At 63.3% G+C, this 18,211-nt stretch overlaps 1 protein-coding gene across 1 annotated transcript in view; it reads left to right on the plus strand.

Moving 5' to 3' along the window:
- SLC6A3 (solute carrier family 6 member 3) overlaps positions 1-18,211 on the plus strand; it is a 37,926-nt gene that overhangs the window by 13,413 nt on the left and 6,302 nt on the right. The window contains exons 3-10 of the mRNA XM_058292649.2: positions 897-1,035; positions 2,506-2,640; positions 6,429-6,532; positions 7,666-7,790; positions 12,470-12,582; positions 12,851-12,979; positions 13,503-13,602; positions 15,945-16,045. Coding sequence (XP_058148632.1) covers positions 897-1,035; positions 2,506-2,640; positions 6,429-6,532; positions 7,666-7,790; positions 12,470-12,582; positions 12,851-12,979; positions 13,503-13,602; positions 15,945-16,045 — 946 coding nt within the window. The remainder of the gene's footprint in view (positions 1-896; positions 1,036-2,505; positions 2,641-6,428; positions 6,533-7,665; positions 7,791-12,469; positions 12,583-12,850; positions 12,980-13,502; positions 13,603-15,944; positions 16,046-18,211) is intronic.

An 18,211-nucleotide genomic window follows, 5' to 3' on the forward strand; every position in this document is an offset into this window, starting at 1 on the left:
AAGTGTGCGAGTGTACAAGAGTATAAGAGTACAAAGTGCACGAGTGTACAAGAGTATGAAGAGTGTACATCAGAATACAAGACTATACATGTATGTACATTTATGTATGTACAAGACATACATGAATGTATGAGAATGTACAAGAAAGTACAGAATTGTACACCAGGGTACATGAGATTATGAGAGTGCACACAAGTGTACAAGCGTATGGGAGTACATGAGTGTGCAAGTGTGTATGCAAGTGTGCAAGAGTGACACGAGTGTACAAAAGAGTGCGAGAGCACAAGAGTGCACAGGAGAGCACCCGAGCAGGGCGCGTGGCTGTGTGCAGGACGCGCTCGGCCCCTCAGCGTGGCCCCAGCCTGCCCCTCCGGCCTCAGGGAGGTGGGTGGAGGCGGGGGCTCCTCTTCTCGCCTGGAGCAGAGCCGCTCACCGCGCCCCTCGAGGCTCCTCGGCAGAGTGGGGGCTGCGCAAGCCGCCGCCAGCAGGAAGGAATGCAGGTGCCGGCCCACTGCTGGGAGCTGGCCCAGCCTCGCCCCTGCAAAGGGGCTGGAACTAGCACCTTCCGTTTCCTCCCGAGACCCCAGGTGCCCACTCCCTTCTCCAGCACAAAAAGCAGGGGAGTCTGAGGGCAGGGCGCGGGGTGGGCTGCCTCGGGACCCCCGGCGCTCCGAGGGCAGGGCGCGGGGCGGGCTGCCTCGGGACCCTGGCATGCCTACCAGGCGAGGGCAGAAGCGAGGGGCTGGGCCACCCCTTTCTGGGGGGTGTGAGTGGATAGGGCCGGGTGCCCTTGGCCAAGCCAGGGTGAGGGGCTGTCTCTGACGAGCTCAGCCACTTGGTCCTGGCTCTGGGGGGTGCAGCACCCCTCCAGAGCCCCCGTCTGCCCGCCCCTCCAGGCGCGGCGTGCTGCACTTGCACCAGAGCCACGGCCTCAGCGACCTGGGCGCTCCACAGTGGCAGCTCGCGTCCTGCCTGGTGCTGGTCATCGTGCTGCTCTACTTCAGCTTGTGGAAGGGAGTGAAGACATCCGGGAAGGTGAGGCTCCGCGGCCCTGCCCCGCGAGCGTGCGCGAGGCCCCGGGCAGGCTGGGGGTCGACCCTGGCCATGGCCCCGCTGGGGAGCGGACCCCTGCTTGTGGTCAAACTGGAGGGTGGATATGTGGCTGCGTCAGGCTGCGGAGTGGCCATGTGGGCTGTGATGGAGCGGGGGAGTGGACACGTGGGCCAGGGTTCTGTCGGGGATCAGATACGTGGCCGGTCAGGTTGGGGAGTGGACATGTGGACTGTGGTTGGGTAAAGTAGTGGATACATGGCGGTGGTCAGGTTGGGGAGTGGACATGTGGGCCATGATCGAGTTGGGGAGGGGGTTGCAGGTCATGGTTGGGTTGGGGAGTGGACACGCGGGCCATGGTTGTGTTGGGGATAGACACGTCGGCCACAACTGAGCTGGGAAGTGGACACATGGGCCATGGCTGAGATGGGGAGTGGACACGTGGTTGTGGTCAGGTTGGGGTATGGGCGCATAGGCCGTGATCATTTTGGGGAGTGGACACGAGGGCCACAGTTGAGTTGGGGAGTGGACGTGTGGGCCACGGTCGGGTAGAGCAGGGGGTCCATGACGATGGCCGTGTGGGGGGTGGACATGTGGACTGTGGTTGAGGGAGGGGTCAAGAGAGAAAATACCCATGGCAGTGTTTTCAGCATGGAAACAAGCACAAAACACTTGCTTCCAAACGTTTTTGCTATTATTCAGCACAAAAGCAATTTTGACCCAAATGGGCCATCACTTGCAGAAATACACCGTGAAGTGCCAACACGAGAGCCGTTCCATCATATCAAGTGCTTGCTCTCCTCCTCCCTTTGCTCCCCAGAACCCGTCTTTTTGCACCTAATCAAGGTGCACATTTGCACAATTAGTGAAAATTCACTCCTACCTCTCGTGTTAGTGTCCTTGTTGCTAAAACATACACTGGGCAGTAGCTCGTCTTAAGCAGCAGGACTTTATTGGCTTACGGTGCGGGGACTAGGAGAGGTGCAAACCGAGGCATCGGCAAGGCCACGCTTTCTTCCAGAAGGCTGCAGCGCGCTGGGCCGGCCACTGCGATCCTGGGTCCGTGGCTTTCCTGCCACTTGGCGATGCCCACGGCGGCCTTCGCTCCTTTCTCGTCTGGTTCCGTTGTCCTCTGACCGCCACAGCCTTTCTCTCTCCCCGTGGCCTCCAGTGAGCCGGGCCACGCCTTAGCCGAGGTCACCTGCCCCAAAGTCCTCTCTGAGATGGGTCAACCCCCACGGGAGTGGACCCAGTTACGAGCCCGTTTCCCTGGGGCACAGGGCGCCGGCCCACGTGCGGGCAGCAGGCACCCAGGGGCCCCGCCGCCAGGAGCGCGCTGGGAGCCGAGCGCCGTGGAACGGCGCTGGGTACCCGGCTTCCCGGCCAGCCCCGCTCCTCGCTCCCAGTCCACGGGCAGGACCGTGCCCGCGGGCCCCTGATGCCGCGTCTCCCCAGGTCGTGTGGGTCACGGCCACCATGCCCTACGCGGTGCTCACCGCCCTGCTGCTGCGCGGGGTCACCCTCCCCGGAGCCCTGGACGGCATCCGCGCTTACCTGAGCGTCGACTTCCGCAGGCTCTGCGAGGCCTCCGTGAGTAGTCCCCGGCGGCGAGGGCCGGGCGCCCGGGGCAGAGCTTCCCCGGGGGGCGCGGGCGGCGCCGGGCACGGGCGGGACCCCCGGCACCCCCAGCCCACCCTCCGGAAAGCCGCAGTCCAGGCGAGGGGTGGGCGCGCGTGGCGCAGCAGGGAGCCTGAGGGAGCGGGGGAGGAAGCTGGAGAAGGCGCGGCACCCTGCCTGCCACCTTGAGCGCAGGTGAACGCTGCTGCATACCGAGAGGCTGCCCGGCCTCCGTGCCCATCGTCCGAGCAAGGCTGGGCTGTGTCAGGTGGAGAGCGGCCTCCTCTGCAAGCCTGAAGTCCCCACGAGACGATTCCTGCAGACCCCGGCCCCAGGAGAAGGCTCTCATCGGATTAGACCCAAACCGAGTCCGTGCAGGCTGTAGGTTTCTTCAGCCAGGGGCACATGGCTCTGGCTTAGAATACATGGAGGAGGGGCCTGGGCCCGGCCATGGAGAGGGAGGGGTGGGGGAGGTGGCCGGACAATAGCGGAGGGCCGGCAGGGGGTCACTGAATGTCAAGTGGACTGAGGGCAGGTGGCGGCCCCAAAGGCCAGCCAGGGCCCCCCCGTCTGTGGGAGGAGCATATGGCAGGAGGGTGATGAGGACAGGCCCCCAGGAGTGGCGAGGCTGGGGCCGGGGGCAGTGTGGACGGCTGCTGCCAAAGCTGCGAGGCAGCTGAGAGCTGGGCTTGGGACCCAGTGGGCGAAGCAGAACAGTGCAGCCCCAAGAGCGACACTGGAGGAAGAGGGTGGCAAGGCAGCCCGGGGGGGAGCAGCTGGGCCGAGCCGATGCTGGCCATGCTGCCTTCGAGGCAAGGGCAGGCGCCCAGACCGACATGGTGCCTCCACGCCCACACTGCAAAGAACAATGGAGGGGCCGCGCCAGCTGGTTGACCAGGGAAGCCCAAATGAGAAGGGAATGGAGGCACAAGCACAGCAGACGCATGGTCAGGGGATCAGAGAAACAGGGAGAAGGATGGAGAGGCAACGTGGCAGAGGGCCCAGGAACAGAGAGGGGCAAACCCGAGAGCAAGCAGGCATCAGCGCTCCAGAAAGCTGGCAGGGGACCAGGGCTGTGCTTGGAGGTGGACGTGGTCGTGGGGCCTTAAGAGGCCCAGGTGGGGTTGGGTTCTGAGGATGTGAAAGGAGAGAAATAGCATGAGGACAGTTAAAAGGCCATTGCTTCATCCAGGAGAAAAGCAGACAGCTCCCAAAGGGAGCCAAACACAAGCTAGAGCCTGTGCAGGGATCTTCCCACGAGGAGCAGGGACAAGCAAGTGAGGAGGAGGGGCTGGCCTCAAATCCTTGAGACTGGCAAAAAATAGATGAGAGGGGTCACAAACCAGATGGATGATGGCTGGCTGGATAGATAGATGGAGGTGGGTGGGTGGATGGATGGATGGATGGATGAATGGATGGAGATAGACAGATGGCAACGGATGGTGAGATGAAGGGTTGAATGGAGGTGGGTGGATGGATGGAAGGATGGATATAAAGAGATGGATGTGGATGGATAGATGGATGGATGGATGGATGTTGATGGGTGGATAGATGGGTGGGTGTGGATAGATGGATGGAGGTAGCTAGATGGGTGGATAGCTGGATGGATGATTGGGTAGAGGTAGGTGGATGAAGAGAGGAAAGGAGGAAGGGAGGGAGGTAGATGGATGATGGATGGATGGATAAAAAAGGAAGAAATACATGGATGGACAGAAGGTAAAAGATGATAAATAGACATGATGGATGGACAGTGGGCAGGTGGGTGGTAACTATCTGGGACCTGGTTGGCACATTCTGTCCTCTGAAGTAGCCTTGTCACTGTCCCCCTGACCCGACCCATGGAGTCAAGGTTCAAGTTGGCCCACAGTCCACTGGGCTCAGGTGAGCCCCAGGTACCGAAGTGGCAGACTTCTTGCAGACCCCTACCCAGGGACCATCAGCCCACAATGACACAGGGGTGGCCTCAAGGCTCTGGGTGTGAAGGACGGCGCTCGCCCTGGTGCCAGAGGGTGGGCTGGGACCTGTGTCAGCAGCAGAGGCTCCAACACTTTGCAGCACCCATCTCCACTATCCCAGCTCAGGTGAGCTGTCCAGGGACATCCCAGAGCCTGCCCTGTGTTCCCTGGATGGGAGCTTCTGTCCCCACTGCTGTTGGGTCCCTCTTGGGGCCCGTGGGCTCTATGGGAGTGCAGGAAGAGCCCCCAGGAACTGACCAGCACCCATGCACTTCACAAGCCCCCCCAGACCCTCTTGCCCGCCCCACTCAGGCCTCTGCAGGGATCTCGGCACCCCCTGACTCGATGGGCTGTGTTGGTGTTGGAGTTCCACACTTTCCAGGTTAGGACACACATGCTCTCCACCGTTGAGCAGGGACACACCCCGGACTGTAAACAGAGCACAGGACGCTGGGGCCCGAGGGCCCCGCTGAGCACTGCACGTTGGCCGCAAGTCCATGAGGCTGGTGGAAAAATAGATAAGAGGCAGTCACAAGCTAGATGGATGGTGGCTGGCTGGATCAATAGATGGAGGTAAGTGGATGGATGGACAGATGGAGGTGATGGTTGGTGTTAGTGACCCAAAGGGGTGCTGATGCAAAATACCAGAAATCAGTTGGTTTTTATAAAGGGTATTTATTAGGGTAGGAGCTTGCAGATCCCAGGCCATAAAGCATAAGTTACTTCCCTCACCAAAGTCTATTTCCACGTGTTGGAGCAAGATGGCTGCCGACGTCTGCAAGGGTTCAGGCTTCCTGGGTTCCTCCCTTCCAGGGTCTTGCTTCTCTCTGGGTTCAGGGTTCCTCTCTTCCCAGGGCTTGCTTCTTCCTGGGCTCAGAGTTCCTCTCTTCCTGGGGCTTCTTCTGTTTCCTCTGTGTGCTTACTTCCCGGGGCTCTAGCTTAAACTCTAACATCAAAACTCCAGCATCAAAAAAACCCCAACTCTATTCTTTGCCATGCCTTTTATCTGTGAGTTCCCACCCACCAAGGGGTGGGGACTCAAAACCTACTGATGTGGCCCAGTCAAAGCCCTAATCGTAACTTAATCATGCCTGGATACAGACCAGATTACAGACATAATCCAATATCTATTTTTGGAATTCATAACCATATCAAACTGCTACAGATGGGTTGATAAAGATGGATGGATGGAGGGAGGGAGGTAGATGAATGGCTGGATGGCTGGATGGGGATGGATGGAGAGAAGGATGGATGAATGGGGATGTAGGTGGATATGTGGATGGATGGATGAATGAATAGATGGATGGAGGGAGGGAGGGAGGGAAGCTTAAATGCTGTGGGAAAAGGGGAAGCTGACCCCAGCAAGCACTGGCTGACTGAGGAGCATTCTAGCAAGGTAGCCAGGGCTCGGGGCTTATGGGCTGGGCGCCTCCCAGCCACGTGAGGGCCTGGCCCGCTGCTCCCCAGGGGACCTGCCCCGTGCGCCCCACCCTCCCGGGCCGGGCGCACGGTGATGCTTCTCCCCCGAGATGTCATGTGCTTGTTGATGATGGTGTTGAGTCTAAACTCAGGCCATTCTCCATGAGAAAGGGGCCACAGAGGCACACCTGTGTCCCCGAGAACCTGCCAGACCTAACAGGACAGTGGCCCGAGGAGCGGGCAGGGCTGCGGCGGCCCCTTGCACAGCTACCCTGTGCGCAGCTCCGGTGCACCTCTGGGTTGACGCGCCTCCTGCGAGGGTCTCTAACAGCCTGTCCCTCCCTCCCCCTCTCCCCTGCCTCGCCGTCTTTGGCTGGCCCTTGGCAGGTTTGGATCGACGCTGCCACCCAGATCTGCTTCTCCCTGGGCGTTGGGTTTGGGGTGCTCATCGCTTTCTCCAGTTACAATAAGTTCACCAACAACTGCTATAGGTAAGTCTGAGCTGCAGGGCCCCGAGTCTCTGAGTGGTGAACTGGGGGCGCCCACGGACGGGGAGGGGCCGGGCACCCTTGGACGTGACGTGGGATGTCCGCTGCCTCCCGCACAGCCGTCTGCCCAGATCTGAGGTGCAGCCAGTCTCCCAGCAGACCTCCTTCCCCTACCCGGCCGGCCCCCGTCTTCCCTCCACTCGGGGTCAGGCGTCACCCCACGGAGACACGGCCACACACCCCGCCTGCACGGCATGGTGGGAGCCCGGGGCGGGGGGTCCCAGACCCCGCGGCGCTGGGGCTGGGGCAGGAAGCTGCCCGCCCCAGAGCGCACCTGCCCATGTGGGCAGTGGAGGGCGGCCCTCGGCCACCGCGCGCCAGGCCGGGGGGGGGACGCCCACAAGCAGACCCAGATCCTCCTAAAACCAGACGCAGGGTTTCATCCGGGCGCCTGCGTTCTTTGGCCTTTGTGAGCTGTGTTTACTCTGCTCACGCCGTTGGGTGACAAGGCGGTGAGACGGCTGGCTGACGTGCTGCGCTGGGCTCCCCGCCGGGCCCTCCTGCGTCCAGGCACCCTAGCACGAGTGCAGGGTGGGCCCAGCGGAGGGCGTGGGCCTCCAGCAGCCCCGGGCCTCCCTGTCCCCTTGCTGCCCACTGACCTCTGCTCGGTCCCTGGGGGTGTCCCCAGACCAACAGCACAGCCCGCTGGAGCACGTGGGAAATAGCCCCCCAGACAGGTGTACGCTGTAGCAGGGCCCCGGGCCAGCCTCGCCCGCAGCTCCACACCCCGCCCGCCCCGGGCCGAGCAGGCTGGCGGGGGGGTCCCGCTTTCAGGACGCGTGCCGGGAGCCCTGGGGCCCTGGGGCCCCCGCACTAAGGCTGGAGCCCTTGGCCCACTCGGGACAGGGCTTGGCCAGCCAGGGCCTCGGTGGGGGCCCGGGGCGGGAGGCACCCTGGGCGGCCGAGGACAGAGCAGGCGTCGCTCTGGGAGCTGCGGGGCTGTCTTGGAGAAGCGACCCCCCTGCCCCCGCCCTGCCCCGGGAGCTGCTGCCCCCCCAGCACGTAAATGAGGATAATGGCTGAAAATTGCAGCCGCTCCCCGCGCTCCGCCAGCACGGCTCGTCTTGTTCTTGCAGAGACGCGATCATCACCACCTCCGTCAACTCCCTCACCAGCTTCTTCTCGGGCTTCGTCATCTTCTCCTTCCTGGGGTACATGGCGCAGAAGCACAGCGTGCCCATCGGGGACGTGGCCAAGGACGGTGAGTGCCTGCCCCAGGGGTCCCGCACGGCCGCCTGACCCGGGGGCGCGCACACGGCACCTGCCCCGAAGTCTCCCTCACAGCCGCCTGCCCCGGAGGGGTCCACACGGCCGCCTGCCCCCGGGGTCTCCCGCATGGCCAGGGGCTCCCACACAGCACCTGCTCCAGAGCCCCCCACAAGGCCACCTGCCCCGGGGCTCCCACATGGCCACCTACACTGAAATCCGCCCCCACGGTACCTGCTCTGAGCTCCCTGCATGGCCACCTGCGCCGGGGGTTCCCACAAGGCCATTTGCCTAGGAGCTCCTGCACAGCCGCCTGCCCTGAAATCCCCCCCACGGCACCTGCCGTGGAGCTCCCCGCTTGGCCACCTGCCCTGGGGTTCCCACATGGCCACCTGCCCTGAAATCCCCCCCACGGCACCTGCCCTGGAGCTCCCCGCTTGGCCACCTGCCCTGAAATCCCCCCCACGGCACCTGCCCTGGAGCTCCCTGCACGGCCACCTGCCCTGAAATCCCCCCCACGGCACCTGCCCTGGAGCTCCCTGCACGGCCACCTGCCCTGGAGCCCCCCACACGGCCACCTGTCCAGGGACTCCTGCACAGCACCGGCCCAGGGGCTCCTGCATGGCCACCTGCCCCAGAGCCCCCATGGAGCCCTGCCGTGTCCTCCCCTCCGAGGGTCCCGTGGGCCCAGGACCAGGGGCTGGTTCTCTCTCCGGCCCGGCTCCACTCCAGGGCAGGTGGAGGCCCTCCTACGGGACGGGCAGGCCAGGGAGCCAGGGCTCCGGCTTCAACTTGTTTTGACCTAAGGAAGTTGGGTTCTCTCGGTCATGAGGAATCACTCTGTCCCCAGACTTCCTCTGCCCGGCACCCGGACTGCCCACTGGGTGGGGTTGATAAACCCAAGGGACTGGACGCCCCTGCCCTCGGTGGTGGCGTTCCCGGCATGCAGTGGGTGGCCCCGCGCGGGAGGGCTGGAGGGCACGGGTGGGTGCGGGGGACCAGCTCGGGGCCACTGGCCTCAGAAGGAAGGGGCCAGGCAGCGGCCGGCAGGGGCACGCAGACCACTGCTGCCCCCAGATAGCTGGGGGAGCTGTTGGGGCCTGGTCCCCGGGTGAAGGTGGCGGCAGAGGGAGGCCCTCAGCGAGCGGGACCCCCGCCTGCCTTCGGGACGGTCCTGTAGGCGAGCGAGTGACGCAGAGACCCGTTCCCCCCCCCCCCCCGAGCCTGTTCCCGGCACGGGCTTGCCAGCCCCGCGGGGGTGACCGCGGCCCCTGAGGCTTGGAAAGACCCTGTCCGGGTGGGCACAGCCCCCGCTCCTCCCGGCGTGTCCACTCGGGGCGGGGGCCGGGAGCGGGCCGAGCCCTGAGCTGGTTCTGCCCTCCTCTGCCTGCTGGCTCCTGGGAGAGTCGTCTTCAGCCCCCACCCCCACTTTGCAAGTAAAGAAAGAGGCGCAGGGCCTGGGAGCCCCCCAGCCTTGCCGCGGGAAAGCCGAGGGGCTGGGATGCAAGTGCAGGTGCGCACCTTTCCAAAGCCCACCCTCCCCTCTCGAAAAAAATCCAATAAAGGTGGGAGGGAAGGAAGCTAATGCAAAGAATCACAGAGCGGTGGAATTTACCCAGCGCTGTGTTTATACATTTTCTCCGTTCTTTTTGCCCTTTATTATGATACGTAGTAATAGTTTGTAAAAAAAAATAAAAAGGCACCCCTATTAACCCCTGACAGTAAAGCTTAAGGTCATTTGAATTTCTGGGACAAGCAAAGTAAATGTCATTTATAGCGCCAGCTCCCGAGAAAGCAGGGTGGGCCGCCTCGGGCCCAGAAGGGAGAGCCAGGCGCTGGCCGTCCACCGAGCCGTACCGGCGCGCGGCGTCCCCCAGGCTCCTGGGCCAGGGTGTGGGTTCCCCCCCCCCCCCGGTGCAAAACGTGCCCCTTCCGTCGGGCGACTTGGGGACCAGAGGGCCAGGTTCTGGCCACTGCTGCCCGACACCAATAGGAGCCCAAAGGAAGTTTGGGGAGAGGGACTCGGCGCCCCGTTCCCTGGGCCCACAGCCGAGGACACGTGAAACAGAGAGAGAGTTACAGCCCCTCTCTGCAGGGGAGGGCCCAGGAGGCCACGCCAGGGGGCCCGCGTGCGGAGCTTTAGCGTGAAGCGGGGAAGTGGTGCTGGCTCCCTGCAGGGGGGTTTTCCACCTGCGGTCTTTTGAGAGCGAAGGGCACTGCGTCTTGGATGAGCCCCTGCGCCACCCCCAGCGGCTCCCCTCCCCCAAGCTCCCGCCCTTCACCCCCGTCCTGCGTCTTCATCTGCTGGGACGAGGAAGCACACGTCAGCCCCCGCATGGCGTAGGCCACTCTCTGGCCTGTGTGGTGCTGCCCTGCAGCCTGGAAGGTCCTCAGCTGGTGGGGATGTGTCAGAGTGGACTGCTTCGCTCGGTAACAAACAATCCCGAAGGGCGCAGTGGCCCAAATCAACAGGAGCGTCTATTTTTCCTTGGCCGCGAGTGCATGGAAGGGCGGTTAGGTGCGTTCCTCTGAGCCAGCCGGGGCTCCTGCTGATGGACCCCCGTCGAGGGGGCCTCCAGGACCCCCACGTCAGGGCCAGTGGCCAAAGCCAGTCACATGCTCGCTCTCATGCCCGTTTGCAACATTGGCCCGAGTCTGCCGCCACATGCAAGGCAGAGGCAGTGGGGAGGGTCAGGGACCTTCGGAGAGCGCAGGCCCCAGGCCCCAGCGCGCCAGGCAAGTGTGGGCGTCCAGGCCAGGGATGTGCTCCTTCCCACGAGGAGTCAGACAGGTGCAGCCCCGCCGGTGATTTGGGGGTGAGCCCACAGGCCGACCTCAACGCCAGGGGGTCTCGGCCGGCCCAGCAGATGTGTGCTCAGGGCTGGCCTTGCGTGTCTGCCCCGGCGCCGTTCACGCAGGTGCACCCTGCCCTCGGGCCTGAGTCGAGCGAGGGCCCAGCAGCTGCCCACGCATGAGGAAATGCCCCCGTGGGGCGGTAGCAGGGAGGGGACTGCTGTGCTTGGAATTCTGTCAATAGCCCAGGGCGAGATGCTGGTGAGCCTCCCAATGGTCTCCGTGTCCCCAAGACCCGAAGCCACCAAAGTGAGCCCTGCCCCCCACCCCTGCTGCGGCCAGAAGGGTGTGAGGACCAGGAAGGAGAGCTAAAGTGGGGGGTCGGCAGAGGGGGCGCTGCCCCTCCACCACCAAGCCCACTTGCAGGCCTGTCCCGAGGCACGGCCAGAGGCAGCTACTAGGTCACAGCGTCTCCATGTGCAGAGCGTGCTTTGTGGAAAGTGTATTCACGGGTACAGAAAACCTGTTGACAAAATTGTGTTAAGTGGAAAAAGCTGTGCAGTAGTGTGTGCATTTGCATCACATGTGTATGTGTGTGAATACAGATACATCTACATACACATTTGCATGTATATGTGTGTAAATATACACATCAATGTGCAGACATGTGTATTTGTGTACATAGATTACATCTACATGCAGATAGAGATATATGTGTACACACAAATCTACATGCAGATATGCATGTATATGTGTATGTGTGTACATATATGTGTCTACTTGCAGCTATCATGCGTGTGCACCCAGATATATCTACATGCAGATACACATGTATACATGTGTTAAACAGTTACATCTACATGCAGATGCATGTGTATAAATATGCTCATCTGTGCAGATACACAAGTACCTGTGCATGTACATGATACATCTGCATATGTTTGTATATACGTGTGTGTATGTGGATACACGTACATAAAGATATGTGTATATAAATCTACATGCAATCACATATGTATACTTGTGTGTATGTGTGCACATGGATAATCTGCATGCAGAATGCATGTGTACGTGTGTATGTGGATACATCTACATGCAGATGTGTATATGTGTCTGTAGATAGCTACATCTATATGCAGCTACATGTGCATATGTGTGTACATATACACATCTATAGGCAGATACGTGTATATGCACCTATACAGATATATACAGATACACGTAGATCTGTGTATCTACATGCAGATACACATGTATGTGTGTACATGGATACATCTGCATGCAGAATATATGTGTGTATGTGGATGCATTTACATGCAGATACATATGTATATGTGTGTACATGGACACATCTGCATGCAGGTATGTGTGTATGTGGGTATGTCTGTGTGCAGTTACACATGTATATGAGTGTTCATGGGTACATCTGCATGAAGATGTGTGGATACATGTGTGTGCATAGACATACCTACATGCAGGCACACCGTATGCATGTGTATGTGTGCGTGTACATATATGTCCACATGCAGATCCGTGTGTAAGCATGCATGTGTGTGTTCATAGCATAGATGTCAGCAGCCCACACTGTGCACAGGTAGATGAGCTGGAGAGCCGTCTCGGGGGGCTCAGGTGTGAGGACAGAGCCACCTGGACGTCCCTTCCTGTCATCTTCTTGATGTCCTCAGCCCCTCCTCCTGGCACCCCGCGCCTGGCCGTGGCGACCAGCAGGGTGGCACAGAGGGCAGAGAAGCCCCGAGTGTCGTCTTCCGGTGCCTGCGCCAGCGCCACCCGTGTTGCTGGGAGGGCGGCCCCTGGAGGGGCGGGTGGGGCGCCAACAGGAGCTGCGGGGGCGGCCGGCGTGACATGCGGCTCCGCCCGCAGGCCCTGGGCTCATCTTCATCATCTACCCCGAGGCGCTGGCCACGCTGCCGCTCTCCTCGGCCTGGGCCGTCGTCTTCTTCCTCATGCTGCTCACCCTGGGCATCGACAGCGCCGTGAGTCGCCACCTGGCCCCCCGGCTCCCCTGCCCCGCGAGGCGGGCGCTGGAGCCCTCCCCGGGGTCCCCAACCCCCAAGGGTCCCGGGGCGCGCGTCCTGGAAAGCCCAGTGAACTGAGCACGCCGCCCGGGCCCTCGGCCCCCAGCCCGGGCTCCCATCGCCAGCCGGCTGCGCAGACCCCGGCCCATGGCGGGGACACCCGTGCCCTGGGGTGCTCCCGCGTGGTGGGGGCGGGGCTCGCCTGACGGGCGGCGTCCACCTGCAGATGGGCGGGATGGAGTCGGTGATCACGGGCCTCACCGACGAGTTCCAGCTGCTGCAGCGGCACCGGGAGCGCTTCACCCTCCTCATCGTGCTGGCCACCTTCCTCCTCTCCCTGCTTTGCGTCACCAGCGTAAGTAAGGCCGCGCCCTCGGGCCCCGGCGTCTGCGGAGAGCACCAGGCTCCGGCGGCGCGGCTTGGGTAGCGCCCACCAGCGGCCAGCGCGGGCCAGGCGTGAGGTCCAGCCGGAGCGGGCGCGTCTCCCCCGACAGTCGCAGTGCCTGCGCCTGCAGCCGCGGGCGGCCCCTGGGTCGCTCCAGCGCCAGAGCGCCTCCGGCCCGTGGCTGCCTCCCGGGGGCGGGGAGTGGGCTGCTTGGCCACGGGGGTCCCAGGGGGTGCTGCTGAGCCTGGCACTGGGTTGGTTCTGCCTCTAATTCCCCGGGAAGCCCTGGGAGGGGAGACAAGGGGCTTTTCCGTTTTCATGGGACGGATGTGCCCAGCAGCTGCGTACAAGCTGATTTCAGTGACTCGCATGCACCGTAATCAGGAGTGGTCTCTAAAGTGCCCTGCAGCGGAGCTCGTCTCCTAGAAGCGCTTCTGGGCCGAGGCGTGCTGCCCCTGGGGCAGCCCGCGTCCAGTGGCCCCCTCCCTTGCAGGGCGGCATCTACGTCTTCACGCTGCTGGACCACTTCGCGGCCGGCACGTCCATCCTCTTTGGCGTCCTCATCGAAGCCATCGGGGTGGCCTGGTTCTACGGTAAGGAGGCGCCTGCGTGGGCCGCTGCGCGGGTGGGCTGTGCCATCTGGTGCCTTCTTTCTGGAGAGCGGCCCTGACAGCGGCCGCGTGTCAGCTCCAGGAAGCGCACTGTGGCCGCCGGGCCCTCCAGCAGAGGGAGGCTTGGCAGGCCCTACGCCCGCCGGGCCCGGAGGGCAGTCCTGGAGCGCAGCCACAGGTCCTGTCCAGTTGGAGGTGGTCAGCGTGGCTGCGGGAGGGGGCTGTGCAGACCTCACGGGCCTGAGGGCGTGGGGCTCCCCGGAGCCGGGGCCCTGCGAGCTCCTGGATGGGTGGAGGGCCTCTGCTCAGCTGGGCCAGAGCCCCCCAGACCAGGGCGAGGCAGCGTCAGCCCCTCCACGTGAGCCGAGCCCAGGTGCCCCTCCTCATTAGAGATGAACCCAGGCTACCCCTCCTCCATAGAGCCGAGCCCAGGCTACCCCTCCACGTGAGATGAGCCCAGGCTACCCCTCCACATGAGATGAGCCCAGGCTACCCCTCCCCATTAGAGATGAGCCCAGGCTCCTCTCCTCATTAGAGCCCAGGTGCCCCTCCTCATTAGAGAGATGAGCCCAGGCTGCCTCTGCTCATTAGAGAGCCCAGGCTACCCCTCCTCAACCAACATGGTAAATATAATGCCCTTCATTTTAATGACTCAAAATGAGTGCCTCTTGCAGAGGCATCCCTGCGGCTGTGTCGGGCCTCATGCGTGTGGACCACGCCACACTCAGAGCAGACCCCCAAGTCCAGTCCCCTACTTGTAAATTAGGACCACGAGCCCAAAGGTGGGGCCGGGTGGGCCGCTGGCCTTGGGGCTGGGCACGTCCCCGTGTGCAGCTGAGCCACCCATGCCTGGGGTGTCACCCGTCCCCCGCTGCTGACCACTTCACTGGGCAGGGCGCTGGCTGCCCTGCACCACCCCTGTTTTCTCTCTAACGGGGTCGTGGGGCTCTGCTGGGCCTGCCAGGATGCTTGCAGGGAGTGACCCCCGAGAGCACGTTTCCCTCCAGGGCCGTGCGGGGCACTGGGAGCACAAGGCGAAGCCCCCTCGGGGCCTCCTGCTTCACTGAGCACGGGGGGCTCGCCACGCAGTCACGGAATTAAAGCCCCGACACAGTGCGGCCTTCGCAGGGCCTGGCAGGCTCACATTCCAATCACAGCCTCTTCTCTACTCCAGTTTCAAACGTGCCTCACTGGTTGTAAGCCCACCCTCCAGCAAGCTCAGACGGGGGCGTGCAGGCATTCTCCCGCCGGGACCCTGATGCTCCGGTGGCTGCAGGGGCAGCACCCTGCCCCGAGCCGCCGGGGCTGAGCCGTCCGCGCCTGCCCCCGGTGGGCCAGCTGGGGCTGTGTTTCTGCATCCGCGTCACGATGCGCCTGCAGCCTGGGCCCCCACGGTGCCTTGGGGGCTGCCTGGGGACCTGCGGGTAGGGGCAGAGTCGGGGGCCCCTCCTTCCTGGCCTGGGGGCCCCTTCTCCATGCCCCCGCCTGCCAGTCGCCCCTCCACGTAGGAGCCTGGAGATGGGCTGGAGGCGGTGTCTTCCAACGGGTCCCCAGTGCGAGGTTCCAGCAAGCCGAGGGAGAGAAGCACAGGCGGCTGGGGAGAGTCCGAGCCGGCAGGGGCATCCTGGGGACAGCTTTTTTTTTTTTAAAGATTTATTTTCTATTTATTTCTGCCCCCGCCCCCGGTTTCTGCTCTCTGTGTCCATTCGCTGTGTGTTCTTCTGTGTCCGCCTGTATTCTTGTCAGCGGCACGGGAATCTGTGTTTCTTTTGGTTGCGTCACCTTGCTGTGTCAGCTCTCTGTGTGGGCGGTGCCATTCCTGGGCAGGCTGCACTTTCTTTCACGCTGGGTGCCTCTCCTTATGGGGCACACTCCTTGCGCATGGGGCTCCCCTATGCAGGGGACACCCCTGCGTGGCATGGCACTCCTTGCACTCGTCAGCACTGCGCATGGGCCAGCTCCACACGGGTCAAGGAGGCCCGGGGTTTGAACCCTGGACCTCCCAGGTGGTAGGCAGACGCTCTATCCATTGAGCCATATCTGCGTCCCGTGGAGGGAGTCTTTTATGCGCTCCTAGGGCGCGAGGCAATTCGCCTGAGAAAACCCACATGCTCGGGAGGAGGCCACCGTGTGGTGCTGGAGTGACAGTAAACACCCAGGGGGCCGGGCCGCGGGGGCGGGGGGCAGGGCGTGCCTGTCCAGGGCAGCTGGGGGTCCTCCCACGGGAACGGGGCCCCCGGCGGCAGCGAGGCCGGAGCCACATCCCACATCCACAGCGGGGCAAGGCGCTGCGTCCTGAGCGGGCCTTGGGCCTCTCCCCGCAGGCGTCGGGCAGTTCAGCGACGACATCCAGCAGATGATCGGGCAGCGGCCGGGCCTGTACTGGCGGGTGTGCTGGAAGTTCGTCAGCCCCTGCTTCCTCCTGGTAAGCCCGCCCGCGCCCGCCCGCGTGCCTCCCACCCGTGGTGGGCCCGCGGCTCATTCGGGGCTTCAGTGGGGAGAGGCCCTGAGCTGGTGGCGGGGGGGAGGTGCAGCAGAACGCAGCCTTGAGTCAGGGCACTGGGGCTGGAATGGGTCCTGGGACCCAGCGAGGGGTCGGCCTCTGGCACCCCGGAGGTGGCTCCCCCATCGCCGAGGAAGCGGCGCGAGCCCGTCCCGGGAGCACCTGCTGTGGGGCAGGTGGCCGGGCCCGAGGATGGAGAAGGGCCTTCGGCCCTGGGGAGGCTGCCCGGCACCCGAGGCCCCCATCCAGGGCTGTGCCAGACAGTCGCCGCCTCGACGCCCCGCGGGTGTGGACGCCACCAAGGCCGCCCTGGTGCCCAGGAGGGGTGGCGAGCCTGCGGCCGCTGGCCGTGAACTGCAGCCTCCCGGGCACGGGCCGCCCTCCGCGGGCAGTGGGGACACACAGCCAGCTGCGCGGCTCGCCCTCCGCTGCTCCCGCCACGGGCTCGTCCCGCCCGAGCAGAGACCCATGAGCTCGTCACGAGAGGGCCCCCACCAGGACCGCCCGGGAGAGGCCCTCTACGACCTGGGCGAGTGGCTGCGCCTTTGCGCGGGCCTGGGCGTGCAAGGAGGCCCGGCGCGCAAGGCACAGGGCGGCTGCGTTCTTGCAGGCGGCCCAGGGAGAGCACAGGGGCTCGGCCCGAGGCTCGTAGCCCCCGCCAAGCAGCCCGAGATGGGCCCCGCGGGGACCCCCGTAGGAAATGACCCCAGGGGTGGCCTCTTGCTCCCTTGTCCCCTGCAGGGTTTTGAAAAGCTGTCCTGCACAGGGAGCCCCCGCCCGGGGAGCTGGCCGCTGGCCTGTGGGGATTGGGCTCCCCGACCTGACCCGCCCTGCGGGGTGTGGGTGAAGCTGCAGCTGGGCTGCTCGGCCCTTCCTTTCGCCACCTGGACGGTCTCGTTGCTTTGTACTGTTTTATATTTAGTGCAGAACCTGTTTCCCACCTAGTCGTCATGAATTGGCAGGGAAACCGATTTCCAGGTTCTCTTGCGTTCCTTCACGCTGCTGGGCAGCCACAGGCCCTGCGCCTGCGTGTGTGGGGAGAGCCCCGGCTTCCTTCCCCGAGACCGGCCGACGCCGGCGCAGGGCTTCCCGGGGCAGAGCGGGTGGCTGAGATCGAGCACGCTTAGGCTGTGGTTTGGGCAGACACTGCTCCTTCTGAGAGACGCGCAAGCTTTGAACCCAACAGGAAACCCCACACAGCCAGCCGATGTGCCGTGCAGCCGGTCCCACGGGTGGAGAGGAGGGAGCTTTTTGAAATACCCCAGCGCGGAGCAGCCGGATGCCCCAGGTCCGAGCGCGCCGCTCCCTGCGCTCCAGGAGCCTGCGGCCTACCCGGGGCTCGTTTTACCCGCAACCCTAACGGCCCCAGCCCTAGAGATGCCCCAGAGCACGCACTGCAAGGCTGGGACACTGGTTGAAGACGGGCACACAGACGTGTTTTCTGCGAGTGAATGTGTGAACCTTAACTCTCTTGAAATTGAGAGAAAATCTGCACATGAAGCTCGTCGGAAGCCTGTTAGAGCGTCCTCTGTTTCCTGGAGAAGGCGCCGTCTTGCCCAGGTGTGCGGGCACCTCTAGGCACGTGGTTATCGAGCGAGAAATAAATGAGCTGCTTGGCAACCAAGGCGGTTCTTCGGGGTCTTAGAATTGTCACTCGGGGAGCACGGACTCCGGTGGCAACCGCCGCCTTGTCCCATCTCAGCACTTCCAGGCGAGGGCTTTTAAAGGAGAAGGCCAGACAAGCTGCCTGTGTCTGGGGAGACAGCCCCAGGTTGGGGTGCTCCAGGCGTCCTGCAGCGTAGCTAGTTAACGGCATTCCTCACCTCGGGGCTGGAGTGTGGTGTCCGCGTGGCCTTGGGGTTCTGAGGAGCCCGGCTGCCTGGGGCTGCGCAGCCCGTGGCATTATGACATCGAGGCCACCTGGGGGGCCCTCCAGGAGGACCCCGAGTCCGTGCGAGACCCCCTAGTCATCGCAGCTCTCCTTTGTTTTATTTCCTCACGCGTGCACGTGTAGGCGTGCCGTAGGTGTTTAATGCATGAATGCACGTGTGTCAAGAGGGCGCGCCAGAGTGCAGGAGCCTGGCTCCC

This window comes from Dasypus novemcinctus, unplaced genomic scaffold (assembly GCF_030445035.2).
Source record: "Dasypus novemcinctus isolate mDasNov1 unplaced genomic scaffold, mDasNov1.1.hap2 scaffold_176, whole genome shotgun sequence".
Classification (NCBI taxonomy): domain Eukaryota; kingdom Metazoa; phylum Chordata; class Mammalia; order Cingulata; family Dasypodidae; genus Dasypus; species Dasypus novemcinctus.